Here is a 21,174-nt window from a genome sequence, read left to right on the forward strand (position 1 = left end):
GCTCCCTGCTCAGCAGGGAGTCTGCTTCTCCCTCTGCCCTTCCCCCTGCTGTGCTTTCTCTCTCTTTCTCTCCCTCGAATTAATTAATTAAAAAAGAAGATGTGGTGTATAGATATAGTAGAATACATTTCGGCCTTAGTAAAAAGGGAGGTAATCTACCATTGCGTGACATAGACGGACCTTGAGGGTATTGTGCTAAGTGAAATAAGTCAGATTGAAAAAGACAAATTCACTTACAAGTGAAATCATAACAACAAATGAACCAACAAAAGGAAAACAAACTCATAGATACAGAGAGCAGAGCGGTGGTTGCCAGTAGGGAAGGGGGTGGGGGGACTGGATGAAATGGGTAAAGGGGCTCAGCTGTATGGTGATGGGTAGTGACTAGACTTATGGTGGGATCACTTTGTAGTGTATACAAATATCGAATTACAATGTTGTATACCTGAAGCTTATATAATGTTATATACCAATTTGCCTCAATAAAAAATATGAAATATTGAGTGGTCTATTATTCAGCATTAAAATGGAATTAGGTACTAAAGCGTACTACAGCACAACATGAATGAACCATTATGCTTAGAAGCCAGTCACAAAAGAACACACATTGTGTGATTCCATTTATATGAAATATTAGAGAAGGCAAATCTGTGGAGACAGAACATAGACTAGTGCTGTCTAAGACTGAGGGTGAGGATGAAGGGGGGTACCTGCTAATGGGTACGGGGTTCCTTGTTTGGGTGATGAAAATGTCCTAAAACTGTGGTGATGATTGGACAACTCTGAAAATACTAAAAACCATGGAATTTTACTTTAAGTAGGTAAATTTTATGGTGTGTAAATTACACTTGTAATGTAGCTGTTGTTAAAAGAACTCTTCTATGGAGATGACATAGGTACAAATCAGGGCCAGACCAAGAAGCATGAACCAGGGACCTGTTGTCATGGGGAAGTGGTGCGCGTGGTGGTGACCGAGGGCCGAGTAGCGGCATTGGCTCTGGAGTTGGGCGGGGGCGGGGCAGACTTGGGGCTTGGGCACCTTCTTCCAGGGAGGAGGCCCAGCGCAGCTGCTGTTGTGACCCAAGACCTTGATCCACATCCACAGATCGGAACATCGGTGTACCAGCCGTCCTCAGACACCGCACTGAGGACAGGTGAGGCAGCTGAGGCTTGGGGAGGTTATGAAGCTTGTCCAGAGTCACACAGCTTGTAAAGGACACAGCCAAGACTCAGCGCCAGCTTGTAAAAATTAAAATGCACACACCTTGGCAAAGTGTTAGGAGAAAGAAAGACGTTTACGTTCCAAAGGCCAGTCGTCCACATCAGTGGCAGAGAGATGAAGAAGGGGCTCATGCTGGAAAGTGTCGCTTCCCAGTGAAGGACTGTGGGCACGCAGAAGTCGATGAGTCAGAAGGAACGCGCATCAGCGAAGATGCCGTGGAAAGGTTGAAAGCTGAAAGGCAGGCCTTCCAAGGCTTCTTTGGAAAAACTGGAAAGAAAGCAGGGAAGGCAGTCCTGTGGGCATCAGCAGGTAGACTCAGATTGTGGATGAAAAAACAAAGACCTCACAGTTGAGCAGATAACACAGTTTCTTCCTGTGGCCCAGATAGGACCTTTGATAGAGGCTTCTCTGACATAAGTCGTGACGGCACCGCTGGGCGCTGGATCTGTCATTGCTTCCTGGCCATCAGGGACACGGGTGAAGGACTGAGCCACGCAGTCGGCTCTGCTTTTGCGCCTGTTTAGAACGGAAGCAGAACAGGAGAAGGAATATGGACTGACTGCTACTTATGATGCCAGTTATGAGAGTTCATTCCATGTCACAGCAGCCACCAAGCAAGCAGTAAGAGACGAGATTATGAAACAAACCCAAGATGCCAAGAAGGGGCCAGGAAGCAGAGAGTATCAGCTCCCCATGCTCACAGATCCCTAGTGCCTTCAGCACACCCTCCCAGGAGCCCTTCTCATCTGCCCCAAGGACCGAACCAGGGATGGGGTAGCGTTGCAATCTCCTGCCTTTCAAGCCACTCAGCCTTCCATGCGCCCGCTGCTCAGCTAGACCATACTGCTCTTGCAGCGCAGCAGTGCCGGTGTGTGAAACCAACCCTTGGGCTCAGACCCCCGAAGCTGCTAACAAGGGAACTGCAGCCACACATTCGGGGATGGAGTGGGGTCAGTGTTCCGGCGCCGCATCTCCTGGTCTCTCCCAGGTTAGTCGCAGACACACTCCCTCCGAGGCTGACCGCTGGTTAGAAGAGGGGTCCGAGAAAATCCAGGCTCAGCAGCCCCAGACCTCAGCTGTCCTTCTGCAGCCAGTTCTCCAGTCTCCTCCACTCACTGCCATGACCCTGCCAGCCTGCCTTTCCCAGGGAATGAATTGCTCACCTCTCAGCCCATGCCAGTGGGTGTGGTCCCACCCCTGCAGCCTGCCCTGTCCTATCCCGTGGCCAATGGGATGCCCTACCCAGCCCCGAAAGTGCCCGTGGTGGCCGTCACTCCCAGTTTGGCACTGCAGGCTACCCTCCGGCCGCCCACCCCCATCCATCTCCTGGCCCGGTCAAGCGGCAGACATTCCCTCAGTCTGAGACAAGCAGGGCTTCTGCTAGTCCCTTCTTGAAGCCGCCTGCTCAGCACCTCAACGGTTCTGTAGCTTTCAGTGGTGTAGACTATGGCAGGTGGTCCTCAGAGATAAGCACGTAGAGGTTCCTGCAGGTACCTGCCCAGTGGATCCTTTCAAAGCCCGGTGGCTGCATTAGAAAGCCAAGTTCAAGCAGCACACTCACCCCTCTCCCACCAGCCCTTTCTCCAGTGACTTACAGAAGACGTTCGAAATTGAGCTTTAAGCAGTCACTGTGGCTTCTGTATTTTGTCTGTACTTAGGCAAGGGCAGGGGCAGAGGTCAAAAGAGCAAAGGGAACTTTGTGTTCCCAATCAGTATACTTTTCACTAATACCAAAGCTCCCAAGGAGCATGTCCAGGCAGAGTTCCGTGGGAGGTGATTTTGAGAAAAATGGAAAAAAAAGCCATTCCTAGAGAAGAGCTGTCTTGCAGTTAGGCTAAAGAAGTCAAAGAAATGTTGCCCTCTGTTCCCGTCTGACTCCTTGTAGCCCCTTACAAATTTCTGATAATAGAGAGCCCGAAGTATCTGAACAGGAATCTGTATTTAAAGCATATTTACTGGAATATAAAACAGTATGGGAAGCAAAATTATTTCCCTTTGTTTTTCAAGCCATTCACCCGCCACTCCTCAGTACCAGCCTGTCTTAGCGATCAAGAACATGGTGGCCTGTGCTTGGGCTGGGGACAGGAGGGAGGCAATGCAGAATTCCCAGGAGGGCACATCAGCAGCTGCCCAGCAGAGCTACATTTTAGGGGTAAAGTTGAGCTTTGAGTAGGAGTAAATATTATAAATATTTATCAAAAAAGCCAAAATCTTTATTTTTATCCGTTAAGAATATTTTAAATAGTTCTCAATATTAAAAAGTTGTAGGAGTTGTAAGTAATCTTGCCAAAGGTAAAAGGATTAGCTGTAAGATTTATCAGTGATGCCAACTGAAGTGGGGGGAAAGGCTGGGACTTGCAGATGGGGCCCCTAGCTTATTTGGTATCGTTCATTTTAAGTAGCACATTGCAGCAACAATCATGCGTATGACCAATAGAGCCACTAGGTTGTAGTTTTAAGAAAATCAGGGGCACATGGGTGGCGCAGTTGGTTGTGTGGGCACCTCTTGGTTTCTGCTCAGGTTGTGATCTCGGGGTGGTGAGATTGAGCCCATGTTGGGCTCCACACTCAGCATGGAGTCTGCTTGAGGTTCTTTCTCTGTCTCCCTCTGCCCCTCCCACTAGTGTGCTCTCTCTCTAAAATAAATCTTAAAAAAAAAAAAAAGAAAAAATCAAAGAGCAGTATTGTCCTGGTTTTAAACCCTGTGATGAAATTCTAGTGTCATTATTTTAAGAGGATCAATCTAAATAGACTCTATAGAGAATATGTATTTCCTTTTATACAGTGCAGCAGTTTCCTTCTGTTAATTCTCTACTTCGTTTTAACACTAAGGTGACAATGACAATCATATCAATAGACTGGAGTGCAGATTACTGGTGGTTTGTCATGTGAGTTTTGGTAGGTTTTGTTTTGCCCTTTATGTTTTGTCCCCACAAGTCTTGTGGACATGGAGATTCTAGTTTTATTAGCTGTGTGTGTGTTTGCCCCCCACTTGTGGAGAACAGAACATCCCTGCCAGTTGCAGCCACTGGACCTCTGGTAACGAGAGATCCCATCTCATTTTTACTTTTGAACGTTGGTCTTACAAGCAAATGTAAGGTATATGTATTTATACTGATGAGAATTTATCATCTGCTGTAACAAAAACAAATGTTTGTGGTAGGAAAAAAAAGACATGCATGAACCAGTGTTAATTTTTTAAGTATCTTTTTTTAGTAACCAAATGTTATAAACTACCCTAAATCTTCAGTTGTGATAATCTACAATTATCATTAGTATGTGATTGTGAAAATCGGTCAGGGAAGCACTAACAAAATGTTAGCTTCATCTTTTCAAGGTCAGCAATAATTTGGAAACCGTTCTTCAGTTCTGTACAAGAATTTATATCGAAGGGTGGCTCCCAATTATTCTTTTGGCTCATGGGTGAAAAAAAAAAGTTACTGCGGGTAATCTATTTTGATTTTCCCAAGTGAATGAAGGGCAGTAATTTGAGGACCCAATAGACTTCTAAATTTCACCACAATGAGTAGTTCAGAAAGGAGCATAGCTTTACTACTGTCAAGTATTGACCTTTGCTGATTACTGACATATAACTGCGTTATCAGCACACCAGGGCTCTGAAAAATGGCACTCAGCGGTCTTTGGAGTCAAGGACGTGTGATTCAGCGAGCGGCAAACGTCCAACAGTACCCTCTTCATATTTTCCTAAGACGGTGAACCACATAGGGGACTTGGACAGAGGTCCTAGAGGATCCCAACAGAAACTGTCTCTTGACACAGGGAGTACGGATTCGCGGGGCAGGTGCAGCTGCCATTCTCCTAAGTCGCAACGGCCACGCTCGCTCCAACGGCGTCTTTGACCTTCCCCAGGGCTTGAGGCCCGCCCTCCCTGCTCGCGCACGTGGCGAGGTGGGGACAGAGCCACGTGGGACCAGTGGAAGACACTCTCCGCAGCAGCACGCTGCTTACACTCCAGGAACTGGAAGTCACTTGTCAGCTTGTTGCTACAAGATCCTGCGGTCGGTTAGAAATCAAGCGCAGACAGGTGACACGGAGATCTTCCCCCGACCTTCCAACACACACTTTCCGTTTTTCCGTCACCCCGCCCCCGCCTTCGCCGACTCTCCGCCTGCAGGCTCGGCTTGGTCTCCAGGCCAGCACTATCGGAGGGGCTGGCCAAAAACCCGGAAGAGCGATTCCATCCGGGTGCTTTGTCCTGGAGCGAGGAGGGCGTGGCTTTATGACGACTGCGGGGGAGGGGCGAGAAGCCAACTCAGGAGCTGGGACAGCCTGATGGAGGGGGGCGGTGGAAGTATGGGTTGTCCCTTGCCACGCCCCGTGGAAGCTCCATACTGCAGGAGAGGGGAGTCTCTAGCCTCAAACTCCCCTTTGAGGCGGGAATATCAACTAAGAAGTCTAACTTCAAAGACTCCCACTTTTCAAAGCTTCTTCAGACCCTCTCGCCCTGCCCTTCTTTCCTCTCTGCTTGAGACCCGGGAAACACTTTCCGCCTCCAGCCTTTCCCCCCCCATCGCCCGGCGCAGGTGGTGGCGGCCCGCACGGTGCGCAGCCGCAGAGGGTTCTGGGCGGTGCCGCTGAGGGGCGTGTGACGCAGCGGCCGTCGCTGCCATTTTAAGTTGTTTGTTCTTGCTTACCTTCTCAAACGCGACTCTGCCCCGGACCCGGGAGGCGCCCGAGGCCGCCGCGGTTTCCGCAGCCAGCGGTTGGGGGGAACGAGGCTGTGCCACCGCGGACGCTCACCCTCCGCTTCGGCTTTCCCCCTCCGGGTTTCCTCGACCTTCCTTCCTGAGAGCCGGAACCCGACCGTGGGGGGAAGAAAGACTCGAGAGCAGATGCTTGAACTGAAATAACTTTATTTTGGGGGGTTTGCTTCGCTGACAGACCCCTTAGCGCAGGGCTCCCCTCCCCTTCCTCCCCTCCCCCTCCGCCGCCAGTACCAATCCTATCCCTCTTTCTCCTCGTTTCTCCTCCTCCTCTCTCTCTCGCCTTCGCCGCCGCCTCCGCGTCCTTCCCTCCGCCGCCGCCCGGGGCGCCGAGCCAGACTATGGGTCCCAGGTGGGGGCTGAGCGGCGGCAGCAGCGCGGGCGGCCCGGTCACAGTGCGCACTGCAGCGGGGATGGAGGGGCTCAGTTGGCTGGTGGTTTTCTCTTGACATGGCTCCTGCCCGTGCTGCGAGCAGCGCCCCCGCCGCCGCCTCCTCTTCTGCCGCCGCCACCGCTCCGCCCGCAGGTTGCGGCTAGAGGGCCCGAACCCCGCCCGAGAGTCGGTCAGTGAGTCCCGGTCTCCGCGGGGACAGGGAGGGGATTTCCCCGTCACTCGCCCCCGCTGCCTCAGTTCCACCCCCTGCCCCCTCGGGAAGCAAACTAATGACCCCACCCTAAACTATCCAAACTCGGGAAACATGGTCTGTTCAACGTGAGAGAGAGAGAGCTAATCCAGAATCCGGGAACTTCAGGGTTTTTTTTGGGGGGGGGTGGGCTGGGCGTACTTTCAAAAAGTAATTAATATTAACACAACTATTTTCTTTTTTTCCCACTGATCCTTCCCATTTACCCTCTCCCGCCTACTCTACCCGGGCGGGAATTGTTTCCACGATGAAATGAGTGAAAACCTGAGTGATCCTGTGTCTCCCGTGGTGCGAGTGAGTCGCTGCCGCTGAAGGCAAAGGGTGGGGGTGGGACCTGGGGGGTGGAAGGCAGGTGGTCCCTGGGCACTGCCTGGGATCTGGGAGAAGACCCGCCACCTTTGCCTCAGCAATGCTCGCAGGAAGATAAGTTGCACTCCCCACGATCTTGAACGGGGGCAGATTCCTAGGGAAGGCTCCCTTGGGGAATGTAGGACTCATTGCAGGGCTGGGGGTTTTGGGATCCCGGGCATTAATCAGGTCTAACCACAGAGCCGGAATAATTATTATATCGTATTATATACCCCCTTTCTCTCTGCCATCATGATTTTCCATGGCAGCAGCATTAGCAGCCGCCTGAGGGTGAAAATGTGGGTGATGGGGAAGTTGGTAATGACTCCGCTGTTTTTTCTCATGGCTCCTTTGGGCAACAGCTGTCCGCCCCCGGTATACACTGTAGTTGATTGCAGGGAAACCCTGTACCTCTCCCCTTCCTTCTCTACCGATTTTGCACTTTTCTCTTTGCTCACCACCAAGTGTAATCAATAACAAGCACTGACAATATATAGCAATAGTGAAATCTGAAATAACTTAAGAATTAATTAGGTACTACAGCCATGGATCTGGCTGGGTAAAATCCAATTGGATATTTCAGTTTCATTCACCTACCCTGTTTTGGGGGGTTTGGGGGCTTTTCTTTTCTCCCTTTTTCTTTGTAATTTTTTTTTTATTTTGGTATTTGGAAAGCAGGGATCATCACACTTCCCCTTCCCGTTCCTTCTCATAATACCTTCTCTAAAGAGGGGGGAAAAATCCGTATGGATTTGAAGGATTGGACTGGTGTCAGCTGTGTTTTATTGCACACCTAAATCCTGATAATAGGCTTTTCGTTCCCCCCCCCCAAAGCCTTTATTTTGGCGTTTAAGCCAGATGTGTTTTCCAATAAGTTAGTTCCAAGTATTTTCTCCTCTCTTTCTTTCCTTCCTCCCCTTCCTTTTCCCCATAACCCCAAACGTTATTGTCCAAACATGACTGGACAGCAGCTTTTGTTTCTTGACCCTGTAATATGACAGTCTGCTAATATTGCCAGAAGGTGCAGTTTTTGGGTTACAGTCGTGATTTTAGCTATTCAATCATATTAGGAAAAAAATGACTTGTTTCTGTTGTACTTGAGTCTTAAGAAAAAGTGCCCATAGTTTAGTGACAATTTCCAAAGGCTTTAGTACCACCTGTATTTCAAAATGGGGGACCCAAACTCCCGGAAGAAACAAGCTCTGAACAGACTACGTGCTCAGCTTAGAAAGAAAAAAGAATCTCTAGCTGACCAGTTTGACTTCAAGATGTATATTGCCTTTGTATTCAAGGAGAAGGTAATTTAAAATTCTTAATGTGAATTAGCACAAGTGATTTTTGTAAGTGTATATTAAATTATTTGTTACCCGTAAATAACTGCATATTAGGTTAAAGAGTTGTTGACAAAAGTCTACGTGTGTGCTTTAACCTGCACCCTCCCGGGTAGTTCTTTGCATGTGTAGTTGCGGTCTGACTACGAATGGAAGGCTTGAGTACACCTTGATTTGGAAATACTTGCTAAAGCTCAGTAGGGTCCTTTTTAGGTAACCTGGGGTGAGCAACATTGTAAAACTCAATTATGTTTCACAAGAAATTTCATTTATGTGGAGTTACATAGAGAACATTATAGCTGAATTTAAAGATTGTCTGAAGTATGAAGTGGGATATTTGAAAGTGGTGAATTAGAATCAAAATGTTTATATGCTAAAAGTAAATAGTCTGTTCAACCTCATGCTAAGGGTTCCTTTCTTACAGTACATTTGATGAAATATAGTAACTAATTTTTAGGAACAGTTACATACTGAAATGGTTAATTTGTGTTTAGAAGTGCAATTTATTAAAATTCAAAAGGACCTGAAGAGGAAATTTAAATTTTGAGGGGGCTGGCAGACATAATCAGAATTAATTCCACGGTTAAATAGCAAATAATGAGTTGTGAGTAGTCAAGGAGAAGATGATGAAAGCAGTATTTTTAAACGATGTCTGTTTGACGTGAGATTAGGTTATGAATATAAGGAAATGCTACTTTGAATTTTGCACTTAAGTTGTGAGCTAATTTCAGATTAGAAATATATTCTTAGTGGTATGTACTTAATGTTTGGAAGTTTATCCCACTCTTAACTCTTTTAGAGGTTATTAGTACAGGCATACCTTGGTTTTATTGTGCTTCACTTCATTGCACTCTGCATATTTTGGTTTTTACAAATGGAAGGTTCGTAGCAACCCTGGGTTAAGTAAGTCCATCAGTGTCATTTTCCAACAGCATTTGCTCATTTCACGTCTATCCGCCACATTTTGGTAATTCTTGAAATGTTTTAGGTTTGCTTCTTATTAACGTATTTGGTATGGTGACCTATGATCAGTTATTACAACTTACTGAAATCATGATGGTTAACATTTTTTAGCATTATTTTTCAATTAAGATATATACATTGCTTTTTGGACATAATGCTTATTGCACACTTACTAGACTACAATGTAGTGTAAACATAATTTTTATATGCACTGGGAAACCAAAAAATTGATTCAGCTACCTATGATACTTGCTCTGTTGCTGTGGTCTGGAACTGAGCCCGCGATATCTCCAATGTATGCCTGTATTTAAGAATGCTCTTAGCAGCTCGAGTATAGTATTGTAAAGTGGTTTCAGAATGGTTTGTTTTGAAGTGATTATCCATCTCAAGATTGGGTAGTACCAGGATTTTACTTCTTCATTTTGTCTTGTTAATCTGTTGACTGCAGAATTGATATGATCAGGTTCTAATTGAAGATATTATAATGTAAGTTCACTTGAAATCCAAGATACAGGTGGTGAGATGAGTTCTTTATATTTAATATGTGAGATGCCCCAAGTTGTACTATCTAGTTCTTTCACACCATACAACCCTGTTTTTACTCTGTGAATGGACAGTACTCAGGCGATTGTCCTGAGTAGTTAATGAGTTTTACAACCTAAATTGATGAGCACTTGGTCACAACTAAATTTGAAGCTCAGTTTGGTAGACTTTTTTTGTTTCATATATTGACAGTTGCTATATAATATCTAAAAGGAGTAATGACCCTTTTAAGGAGTTAAAAAGTGTTAATTTGTACATCTTTGTTTTTAAACTGCTGAGATTTTAATTTAGCTTGTGTAGAATCAGTTAAAGTACATCAAGAGTAAATCACTTTTTTTAAACATTAGGTATTTCTCAGTGTTTAAGAAATATTGTTTAAAACAAGTTATCTGTTATTGATACCATAATACTATAAAACCGTGCAGTAAAACATTCTGGTAATAGCCTATTTGTGTTGGTTGGGTAGTGGGGCTCAGGGAAATAATAGGATCCACCTATTTGAAAATCTGTACAAAAATTATCTGCATTAGTAATTTTGCTGAGTTAGAATAAAGGTACATGGCATTGTAATATGAACTGGGTGTTAAAAGACAATGTCCTACTGGTGGGTTAATACCTTTTTTTTCCTTTTAGAAGAAAAAATCAGCACTTTTTGAAGTGTCTGAGGTTATACCAGTTATGACAAATAATTACGAAGAAAATATCCTGAAAGGTGTGCGAGATTCCAGCTATTCCTTGGAAAGTTCCATAGAGCTTTTACAGAAGGATGTGGTACAGCTCCATGCTCCTCGATACCAGTCTATGAGAAGGGTAAGGTCTGTTTTTCAGTCTTGATTTGGAGGTTTTTGTGAGTTAAGCTTGCATTTTTTCCCCCTAAGTATGGGTAGTTAATATAGTCACGAGTCTCTTTAAAAGTTTACTTCAGGGGCACCTGGGTGGCTCAGTCTGTTAAGCGGCTGCCTTCAGCTCAGGTCTAAAATCTTTTTTTTAAAAAAAGTTGACTTCAGATAAAACATGGATAACTTTTCCTATGTGGTATTATGGTGATAATGGTGTGTGTTATTGCTGGGAATAATGTTTTGTATTACTGTTATTAGATTTTTCTTTTTGGGGAGAGAACTAACATCATGCTCCTTATAAATAAGAAACAAGGTAGAAAGTATTATTGTTCCCAACCTTCTAAACTTCTGTAACTCTTTGGAAGTTGAAATGAACGTATTTAAACAAGAGATCCCAATAATTACTGGGGTTGGGGAAGGCTAGAGATAACCATGTACTGGTCTGAAAGAGGTTTATTGGCCTTTGAAAATTAATACACTGAACTCTGATAATAAGGAACAAGAATGAAAAAAAGTTTATAATCAAAATAGCATTTCAGCTGTAATAAGAATGTGAGTAATATTAGAAGTTTCAAGACACCTTTGCTTAAATATTAACTAGGTTCTGATTTTGAAGAACGGAAAAAAAATACACGGACTTCACAAGAAAAAAACATCAGCTTCAGTTGGAGTTTTTACCATGTGCTGATTAATTTAGGTTTTGGTGTGAGGAACATTGAACTGGGTGACTGTAGGTGGACTCTTACAAGATAAAAATTAGAATTAGGCCATGAGCTATTCAGATTATATACTCCTGTTACCTCTTGGAATATAAAATGATACATAGTAGGCCTTTTGTACTTGTAACATGTTTGTATAATCAAACCTATAATTTGTGACATAGCTTGTTATAGCTTTTTTTCTTTGAAAGTAATTTTTTTTTTTTTGATCCTTTTATAGGATGTAATTGGCTGTACTCAGGAGATGGATTTCATTCTTTGGCCTCGGAATGATATTGAAAAAATTGTCTGTCTCCTGTTTTCTAGGTGGAAGGAATCTGATGAGCCTTTTAGGCCTGTTCAGGTATTTTATTCTAAGTGTGGTGCGCTGAGTGAGTAAAAACTCCTGAAATAGGGCCTAACTTAAGAAATTGGAGGGGGAATATGCATTATTCTAATCAGTTTTACTTCAGAAGTTGCTCCCATCTGTTTGAATATTGTGATGCAAGAGGAGAACGCATTTGAGTGACAGAATCTCTTGAGAATGAGGTAGTCCTAACTACCCCAGTGTGTCTTTAAAATAATGGTGAGAGAAAATCTTTCAGGGTAGACATTTGTTGATTTGTAGAGGGACCTATGGATGAACTTGAGAAAGTCTCTCCCCTGCACCACACACACTCCTGAAATAATATACTTAACCATCTGGTTCTCAGAAGAATCTGATCTATGAAATGGGTTAAGAAACCCTTTTCCCAGGGGCACCTGTGTTCAGCCTAGGTTGTTAACACACACACACCCACCCACCCACCCACCCACCCCCCCACCCCCCCGGTCCTGGGATCTAGTCCTGAGTCGGCTTCTGACCCCCTCCCCCCAATTCTCTCATTCTCTCTCTTGCTTTCAAGTAAAAGCTTAAAAAAAGAGAGAAAGAAAGAAACCCTCTTCCAGGCTTCCAGGGGCATTTCAGTGGCTCAGTTGGTTAAGCTTCTGCTTCTCCCTCTCCCCCACTCATTCTCCCTTTCTCTCTGAAATAAATAAAATCTTTTAAAAAAATCATTTTCCAAAAGTAGATTTGTGTATAAAACTGTACAGGAGAGAAGTAAATCTGGTAGTGGTTCTTAAGTAATCTTCCTTGACATTGTGCTAACTTTAGACTTGTCACTTGATGTACTAGACAATTTCCAGTTTTTAAGAGCATTTGCCCAAGTGATATGATCCTAACTTTATTCATAGTACTTTTATATGCAGAGGAGAAAGTACAGTAATATCCACCAAAATGTTAGTTATGGTTAGTTCTAGGCCAGGTATAGCTAACTTTTTTTTATTGTGTATATATACATTTCATAACTCTACAATGATCATACTTTTGTTTACAATCAGAAACCTAAATAAAGACATTTAGACTAATTTTAAGCATACTAAACTACATATCAGAATGCCTATTTTAGGCTAATTGCTTAGAAATATGTAAGTTATTTAAAAAATTTTACATTCATCCATTACTATGAAGCATCTTTATGGTGCTTTTGTTTATGATAGGCAAATTGGTATACTTTTCTTTTCCCCATGGTAATGTTCTACACATCAGCTCAAATAAATTACCGTTCCTTTTTCTAAGATTAACTTGACAGAAGTAAGTTTCAAAGAATAAATATATAGCCTAAATATAGGTAAAAGTATTAACATATTTATGTTTGTATTCAGTGGACAATATCTGACTCACATGAACTTGCTGGAGAATGTAAGTTGGATATAAAAAGCAGGAAGACAGGAGTGGTAAGGCATGTTTATAGTTAACCAGAGCAGGTCTTGCACCTCAACTGTAACTGCTCTCCAGAAGCACTGTTAGGATTTTTATTATTATTTTTTTAACTCAGAAATTTCCATTGGAAAAATTTTGGTCCATTACTCATCGTATTTTTTAAAATTTCTAATACTCTATCTTTCTCTCTCAGACCTTATTTGAAATAGTTGTATTAAAATAGTCTTGTCTCAAGTTAAGTCCTACTTTTTGAAGTCATGGCTGTTTATTGACTGTTGCTTGTAACTAGGCTGTCTCCTGAATACTTTATATACATTTAATCTTCATTTTTATAAGAACTATGCAGATAGGAACCTCCTTTTGCAAAGGAAGAAACTGAGGCAGTTAGAGATTAGGTAAACAGCCCAAGATCATGCAGTTAAGTGGCAGTCAGGACATAAATCCTGTAGAGCTTATGCCCTTAATTCACTCCTATGCTGTATCGTGAAAAACCTTAAATTATGGACTGAATATAAGCGCTAAGTAGGATAGAGTTGTAATATCGTGTAATTTTGGAGTTCAGCTATAGGAAACAAGTTCAGTGTAAAGATGAATTTACTTCCCTAGTAATTTAAAATAAATGAATATCCTGAATGAGAAGCTTTAAATATAAATAACTTCTTAAGGCAAATGAGAAAAGGAAACGTAAACTTAACTTGAAAACCTTTTTTTTTTTTTTTTTTTTGTCTTGAAGCACTTGAAAATCTGGATAGTGAGATTTAGTAGGAACCAGAGTAAAGGTGGCTTTTCAGTAACAAGTTCCTGCTATATTCAGAGTACTGTGAAGTGCTGGGAGGTGCTATTAGAATCTCTTCTTTCTCTTTACCCCTAAATGCTCTTGCTGCAGGTTAGTTCTTCGTAGTATTCACATATTTCGTTACTTCTGGGCATTGCCTTCATGCCACTTATTAGAGAGGTTTTTTGTAGTGTGGACTGTTCCTTCCCAAATCTTTGTATATTCAATAGGGAGACAGTGAATGAGTGGGGAGCCGGGGCGGAGAGTGAAGGACAAGTAAACTCACCGATGAGCGTGGAGCCTGATGCTGGGGCTGGATCCCAGGACTCTGAGATCATGATCTGAGCCGAAGTTAGATGCTTAGCTGACAGAGCCACACGGGTGCCCCACGCAGTATTCTGATTTTGACACATTAGTATTTATGTTGGTCTTGTTCCAGGAATGGCATTTCCCAAATTACCTTTTATTAGTGCTTTCCCCAGGGAAAATTACTGTCCTCTTTCAAGGCCCAGTTCAGAATCACCTGCTAATACTGCCCGTAGTGTCCACTGTGTTAGTTATTTCTCTCTCCTTCACATAGCGCTTTGAAGATAAGAACCCATTTTAGGGTTTTACAAATAACGACATCTTATTCTAGAAAAGATCTGAAGCAAGTTAGGTTTTATATTTGCATGTGCTTGTCCTTTGAGCAGTATAAGAGCCCCTTAAGGGTGGGATAACCTTATTCATATTTTTTGGTATTTAATAACATTCTTTTCCTATATGGAGTGCAGTAAATATTTGAATTTGTGTAGAGGTACAATTGAATATCATATTCATACGGTCGTATATAGCATATCATCTTAGGTTATGGCTTATAAGAAGAGCTGGGTGCTAAAATTCTAGATAGCAGGAACGGATGATTTTTCCATGGTAGTATTTCCTATAGTCTTTGACATAATGGGAGAATAAAAACTGTTTGAATCAAGTGGACTAACAATCTTTCTTCTTTTTTTTTATTTTTTAAAAATAATTCTGCATTATCTAAATACGAGATTGTTTAAGGTTTCTGTTTCTTGAATTCTCCATTAGCCTAGTCATTTCACCCGGCATTTGGTCTCCACAGACATTTTGTGGGAGTATCGAGTTGATCTTTCTCATGTTAGAAGAGTAAAAGAATGTCCTGATTTGGTAATAGTTCTTCATAACTTAAAATTTTTTTAATCTGAAAAAATTGTGCATAACATTTTTAAAAATTTCGAGGGGTTCATATATCCTCAAGCCCATCTGTGTGAGGACTGGAACTATATTTCAGGTGTGGGCTTTGTATTTCATTTAATCCTCTTAACTGTTCTGATGGGTTAGAGCCTATTTATTTTACAGGAGAGGAAGCTGAAGTTTAGAAAAGTTAGGGGATATATACAAGGTCACATAAGTAGTGAGATGTGCAGCTGAGATTGGAATATATTTCTTGGCAAAAGCTATCCATAGCGTGTATTCTTTGTAAATAGGAGGGAGTAATCCTTGCGCATAAAGAACTAAGTTGGGAATCTTGAGACAAATAAGTTTGAAAAATCTCGTTTTAGGGGCATCTGGGTGCCTCAGTTGGGTGATCACCAGACTCTGTTTCGGCTCAGGTCATGATCTCAGGGTCTTGAGATTGGACTCAGCTCAGCGGGGGGGTCTGAGATATTTTCTCTCCCTCTTCCATCCTATGTTCTCTCTCTGTCTCCCTCTCTAAAAAGAATGAAAGAAAATTTCGTTTTATAGAATTTGGCCTAAAATCATTGAGAATTAGGATCTAGTCACTCTGATGCAGTTTTTCTTGAAGGTCAAGTTCTATAATGGAGTGCTATCCACTAGAACTTTCTGTGGTGAAGAAATACATCTCAGTAGACTGTTCAGAATGGTGGCCGCTGGCCACATGGGATTATTGAGCATTTGAAATGTAGCTGGAGTTACTGGAGAACTGAATTTTAAATTGCATTTAATGAATTAAATTTAAGTAGGCACGATTGGCTCTGCCATATTGGATAGCATATGGATGCAATAGATGTTTCAGGTAGGGTGACATCTTTGTAATTACATGTAAATGTATTTCTTCATTAGGCCAAATTTGAGTTTCATCACGGTGACTATGAAAAACAGTTTCTGCATGTACTGAGCCGCAAGGACAAGACTGGAATTGTTGTCAACAATCCTAACCAGTCCGTGTTTCTCTTCATTGACAGACAGCACTTGCAGGTAAGCTTTGTCTGTTTAACTACTTAACAGCTCATTTAAAAAGCTAATTTGTTAGGAAACTATATTCTATGTATGTTAATTAATTCTGTTTTGCCACTTCAGCACTGCATTATTTTTGAAGTTATTTAAAAATCAAACAGTTAATCCTGGGCCTCACCCTAGAACATGCTTCCCAAATTTGCTGCATAGTACAACTACCTGGGAGCCTTTAAAAGTCATGATTCCAGTGTGCAGTAGCGTTTAAGAAACGTTCCTGTAGAGCTTTTCTGTGTCAAGTATGGTCAACATCGTAAGATTCTTCAGTATGTAGAATTTCTTGCCCTACTCCAGTCCTACTTGGTCAGAGAATCTGTGTTTCGAACAACATCCTTAGATGAGTAGTAACACATTCTGTTTTGAGAAGCTTTGGCCCTAGACCTTTAAAAAAAAAAAATCTAAAAGGATGAAATATATCTGTATTTAAAAGATCCGTATGTGTTTTAGAGAGGCACTTCCAATTTAAGCAATCCAGGTATTCCAAATTATTTTTTATTCTCTAGAACATTATTTTCATCAACCTAAACCTGAATATCCTCACTTGGAATTTATAATACATACCTTGTTATTTAACCTTTAAAAATAGCATCATTTTAATTACCATTCATTCACCAAAGGAGTGCCTACTTACTATGTGCCAGGCGCTGTACAACGGTGAACAAGACAGAAATTCTGTCCGTGTGGATTCCTACTCCATTGTAGGGGAGGCAGTAGGGCAGAACAGTATGCAGTCGGTGAGTGCTCAGAGGAAGTGGGTGCGGGTGTCTAAGCTGTTGGGTATGAACTCTGATGCAAAGGAGGCCTCTCTGAGAAGGCGGTTTAAGTAAAGACTTTTAGAAAAGTATTTGTGATACTAATTTTGCTTTTTTTTTTTTTTTTAAGATTTTATTTATTTATTTGGGAGAAAGCAGGAACAGGGAGGGGGCAGAGGGAGAGAGAGAGAAACAGACTCCCCACTGAGCCAGGAGCCTGAGATGGGGTTTGATCCCAGGACCCTGAGATGATGACCTGAGCCAAAGGCAGACACTTAAATGACTGAGCCACCTAGGCACCCCTAATTTTGCATTTTAGAGCATGGGTGTATTTTTACTTAGAGTCTGCAAGGTAGTAAAAAATACAAAGGTGAGGGGCGCCTGGGTGGCGCGGTCGTTAAGCGTCTGCCTTTGGCTCAGGGCGTGATCCCGGCGTTGTGGGATCGAGCCCCACATCAGGCTCCTCCGCTATGAGCCTGCTTCTTCCTCTCCCACTCCCCCTCCTTGTGTTCCCTCTCTCGTTGGCTATCTCTCTCTCCATCAAATAAATAAATAAATAATCTTAAAAAAAAAAAAAAAGGTGAATCATACTGTTGTGTTCAAGGAGCTGAAGACCACTTCGCAAGATTACACATTGACTTTGTATCTTGTAAGAAAGTGTTAAGTAAATGTGGTATTATATGTACAAATAAGAGCTTTGGGAATTAAGAAGAAAGTTGATTTTAGTGGAGGCACCCCGTAAAACAGGAAAACTATGACTTGGTTGGGTTTTGGAGGTTTTCTTTTCCATTTTGTCTTTACCTTAGCTCTCCTATGGTGGATTTTTAAGTTGCCTCATTTTTCATTTTTAACTACTTGTGTCTTTAATTAATTTATTGTGATAATAGTATATAGCAGGCTCTTGACTCATAGGATGGAATCTACAACAGAGACTTTTAGTCTTAGAAGATTTAATAATGACTATATACTAATGTAGAAACGTCATTTTCCTACAAATATATAGATCAGTAATATATAGAAATGACTGGTGACTTGAAGGAGTTACTTTGTTAAATAAGTAAGTTGTCTCCTGTTTTTATATCAATGTCAGATGTTTTCTGTGGTTTATGAAACAAATAACTTAAATCTTTTAATGAAAAGAAAATTGTAAGCTCATAAACTAAATTTGGGTTTAGGTAGGTGACCAGCGGTCAGTCTGTCTGGAAGGCCCTGGTTTTTGCGCTGAAAGTCCCAAGTCCTAGAAACCTCAATCCTCATGGCAAAGTGGGATGGCTGGTATCACCCTCATTGTAGATGCATTTGGTCTTCAGTGCTCTTAGGTCCCCCTTCTTTCAGGATCTGTTCTTGATCTTCCTAAACAGGAGATGTGTTGCCATATTTGCACTATATAGAAGAATGAGGGAACTGATAGGAGAGTGGCCAACACAGGGCCTATTATGTACGAGATGCAAAGAGCTTTACAAGTAGCTCAGTTAATCCTTACAACGATCCTGTGGGGGTAGGTCTTACTACTGCCGTTTTATAGGTGAGGAAATCAGGAAACTCAAGAACTTGACTAGCAGAGGGGCGCCTGGGTGGCACAGCGGTTAAGCGCCTGCCTTTGGCTCAGGGCGTGATCCTGGCATTATGGGATCGAGCCCCACATCAGGCTCTTCCGCTATGAGCCTGCTTCTTCCTCTCCCACTCCCCCTGCTTGTGTTCCCTCTCTCGCTGGCTGTCTCTATCTCTGTCAAATAAATAAATAAAATCTTTAAAAAAAAAAAGATCATCTAGCAGAGATCTTGTGTCCTTTATCATAACCTAAGATGTATAAAAAAGCTAGACCAAATGATAATTTTGGATGGGCAAGTGGTAGAGAGGCACATTCCTGGAGTCTGGATTCTAATCCACATGCAGCCATCTACTGGCTATGAAATCTCAGACCAGTAACTTCTGTGAACGCATGTTCTTTGTTGAGCAAACGATATAAGGTTGTTGTAACATTGAAAATGAAAAAAAATATGTGCATTATGTAAAGGTTCATTACGTATATAGACTGCTTTTGCCTTTTTTTAAGAGGTGCTGTTGTGAAAAGAAGTACTTTAAAGGCGGGTCTGGGGGTAGCTTCCATCTTCATTTACTAGCAGTGATGATTTGTGAAGGCACCTAGCACATTTTGCCATAAGTCAGAGGTGAAATAGTAATAGTAATGGTAATACCTTCTCTTTCTTCCAGTCCTTCACCCCAGGTTATGCTTCAGTCTATCTTTTCCCTCACTTCGACTCTGACTACATTTGTTGTCTTTTGTGTATACAAACAGGACTTCATACCTCTATGTAGATCCTGTCTCTGTGAAATGCCTTTAAGCTTACTTTCCATCAGCAAGTTGTCCATGCTTGACTTTCCAGACTTTACATTTTTGTTTTGAATAAATTCTTTAAACATTTATTTAGTTTATAATCATGTTTATTCTTTCTGTATTTTATATGGCAAGGTTTTGTCTTCCTGACGAGACTGAGGTTGCTGTGGGTACAGACCATAATTTATTCCCTTACTCCATATGCTTGTTACTGTGTCCATAAGTGCTTAATGTAATTGTGGGAGATTGACTTCATGTGACAATTGAGCAGTTATGATAAAGCCTTACTAAGATTATTAAAATTATTCCCCTTTCAGACTCCAAAAAACAAAGCTACAATCTTCAAGTTATGCAGCATCTGCCTCTACCTGCCGCAGGAACAGCTTACCCACTGGGCAGTTGGCACCATAGAGGACCACCTCCATCCTTACATGCCAGAGTAGAGTGCTGACCAGCAAAATGGACAAGATCGGAGAGTGCAGCAGCATTTTTTTTTCTTGTTTTCTTACACTTATTCTTTCAGAGTTTAAAGAAAATGGACTCATGCACAGAACACTATGCATTTTGAAACTTGTTCATCCTGGATTTTTTTTTTTTTTTTCAATTATTTGTGTCTCAGAACTTAAAAAAAATTAGGTGTCTTCTGCACGGACTGTGTGAAAGAAGATGCTTTGCATATTTGCTGCACTGCATCAGCATCTTACTAAAAATGTGAAATGAAAGGACTATTGTACACTGAAATGCTTAAATGTATCTGAAAGCACAAGGTGATACTCATTTTTGATGGTCTTTCCATTTGTGCTGGTTTTTGCCTCTTTGACATCTGCCATCAGTATTTAGAGGGTGAGAAGTGAATGTAAAAGGTATAAATAACATTTAAAAAAACTTAATAGCTTTGCTGTAATCACCGTTGTTCCAGAGCACTGTCAGATTCATTCTAATGACCAGAAGTGGTTGTTTAAAAAAATATACATATAGATACACAACCACGGGAAAGAAATCTTAAATGAAAAAAAAAGCATCTCATTGTAGGCATTCTTGCCTCATGTTTTACTGGGCCATGTTTGTTTCCTGGTACTCATAAATGTGTGTATTTTATTTCTAGATCTCTTTCCCCAAGTTGTCGTTATAAGAGTATTCTGCTGAATGTGGATACAGTTTATACACATTAAAGCAGATCTGGAGTCTGAAGTAGCTAAAGCAGCTATAAAACTGAGAAATACATTCATAGCTGCAGAAACCATGATAGTTAGCGGACTTTCCTTTTTGGTTTTTGTTTTTTGATTTTAAAGAGAAGAGATTCTTACTACAAAGAAAGAAAATCCAGTGAATTGTGCAGAAATACTGGTTTCTACACCATCCTAAAGGAAAACTTATGAGGGTTTTTTGGAGTAGAAAAAAGTTACTAAAGTTGGGATCTTAAATTGTTTAAAAACCATTGAGTGTCAAAGCTCTAAAAGCAGAACTCATTTTGTGCAATGAACATAAGGAAAGACTACTGTATAGTTTTTTGTTGTTTTTTTCTTTTTAATGAAGAAAAGCTTTGCTTAAGGGTTGCATACTTTTATGGAGTAAATCTGAATGATCCTACTCCTTTGGAGTAAAACTTAGTGCTTACTGGTTTCCAATTGTATTTAGCTTCTGGTTGGAATTTGAAAAAATGAAAACCTAAATAAAATAGGTGAAAGTTCCCTGACTATTCAGGTGAATACACAAAACTTGAAGTGGTAATTTTTTTTTCCAAGTCAATGGGTAAGATGTTACTGATGACCTTGGGGGTTGTTTTACAGTCCATAGTTAAATGGCAAATTCAGAAGGACAAAAAATGGCAGATGGGTTTGTAATTTCAGGAATAGGAATCAAAGACATTTTGTCAGCCTTAACAGTTACCAGGTTGGCTTTGTTCCTTGCCTCATTGTAAAGAAAAATAGATTTTAAAGTAGGCTGTATACCCAGTGTGGGGCTCAAATCATGAC

General features: G+C 41.7%; 1 protein-coding gene and 1 pseudogene across 2 annotated transcripts; both read left to right on the forward strand.

Moving 5' to 3' along the window:
- The first annotated feature begins 752 nt into the window (after positions 1–752).
- On the forward strand, positions 753–2,966 carry LOC103665025 (annotated as a pseudogene).
- Positions 2,967–6,730: 3,764 nt separating this feature from the next.
- Positions 6,731–20,916, forward strand: CUNH6orf62 (chromosome unknown C6orf62 homolog). Of its 2 annotated transcripts, none has more exons than XM_008692934.2 (5): positions 6,731–6,884; positions 10,409–10,585; positions 11,554–11,676; positions 15,938–16,072; positions 19,516–20,916. In XM_008692934.2, exons 1-5 carry the CDS (start codon positions 6,843–6,845, stop codon positions 19,639–19,641), a joined length of 603 nt encoding a protein of 200 aa, XP_008691156.1. In that variant the 5' UTR covers positions 6,731–6,842; the 3' UTR covers positions 19,642–20,916. The 2 variants fall into 2 exon arrangements, with proteins under 2 accessions (XP_008691156.1, XP_008691155.1); XM_008692933.2 differs by lacking the exon at positions 6,731–6,884 and adding an exon at positions 6,947–8,236.
- Positions 20,917–21,174: the final 258 nt, after the last annotated feature.

This window comes from Ursus maritimus, unplaced genomic scaffold (assembly GCF_017311325.1).
Source record: "Ursus maritimus isolate PB19 unplaced genomic scaffold, ASM1731132v1 scaffold_30, whole genome shotgun sequence".
In the NCBI taxonomy this organism is placed as follows: Eukaryota; Metazoa; Chordata; class Mammalia; order Carnivora; family Ursidae; genus Ursus; species Ursus maritimus.

Coding starts and splice junctions, on each gene's coding strand:
- CUNH6orf62 (XM_008692933.2), top strand. CDS start 8,108: ATGGGGGACCCAAACTCCCGGAAGAAACAAGCTCTGAACAGACTACGT. Junction 11,677..15,937: donor AGCCTTTTAGGCCTGTTCAG/GTATTTTATTCT, acceptor TTTCTTCATTAG/GCCAAATTTGAGTTTCATCA. Junction 16,073..19,515: donor TTGACAGACAGCACTTGCAG/GTAAGCTTTGTC, acceptor TTCCCCTTTCAG/ACTCCAAAAAACAAAGCTAC.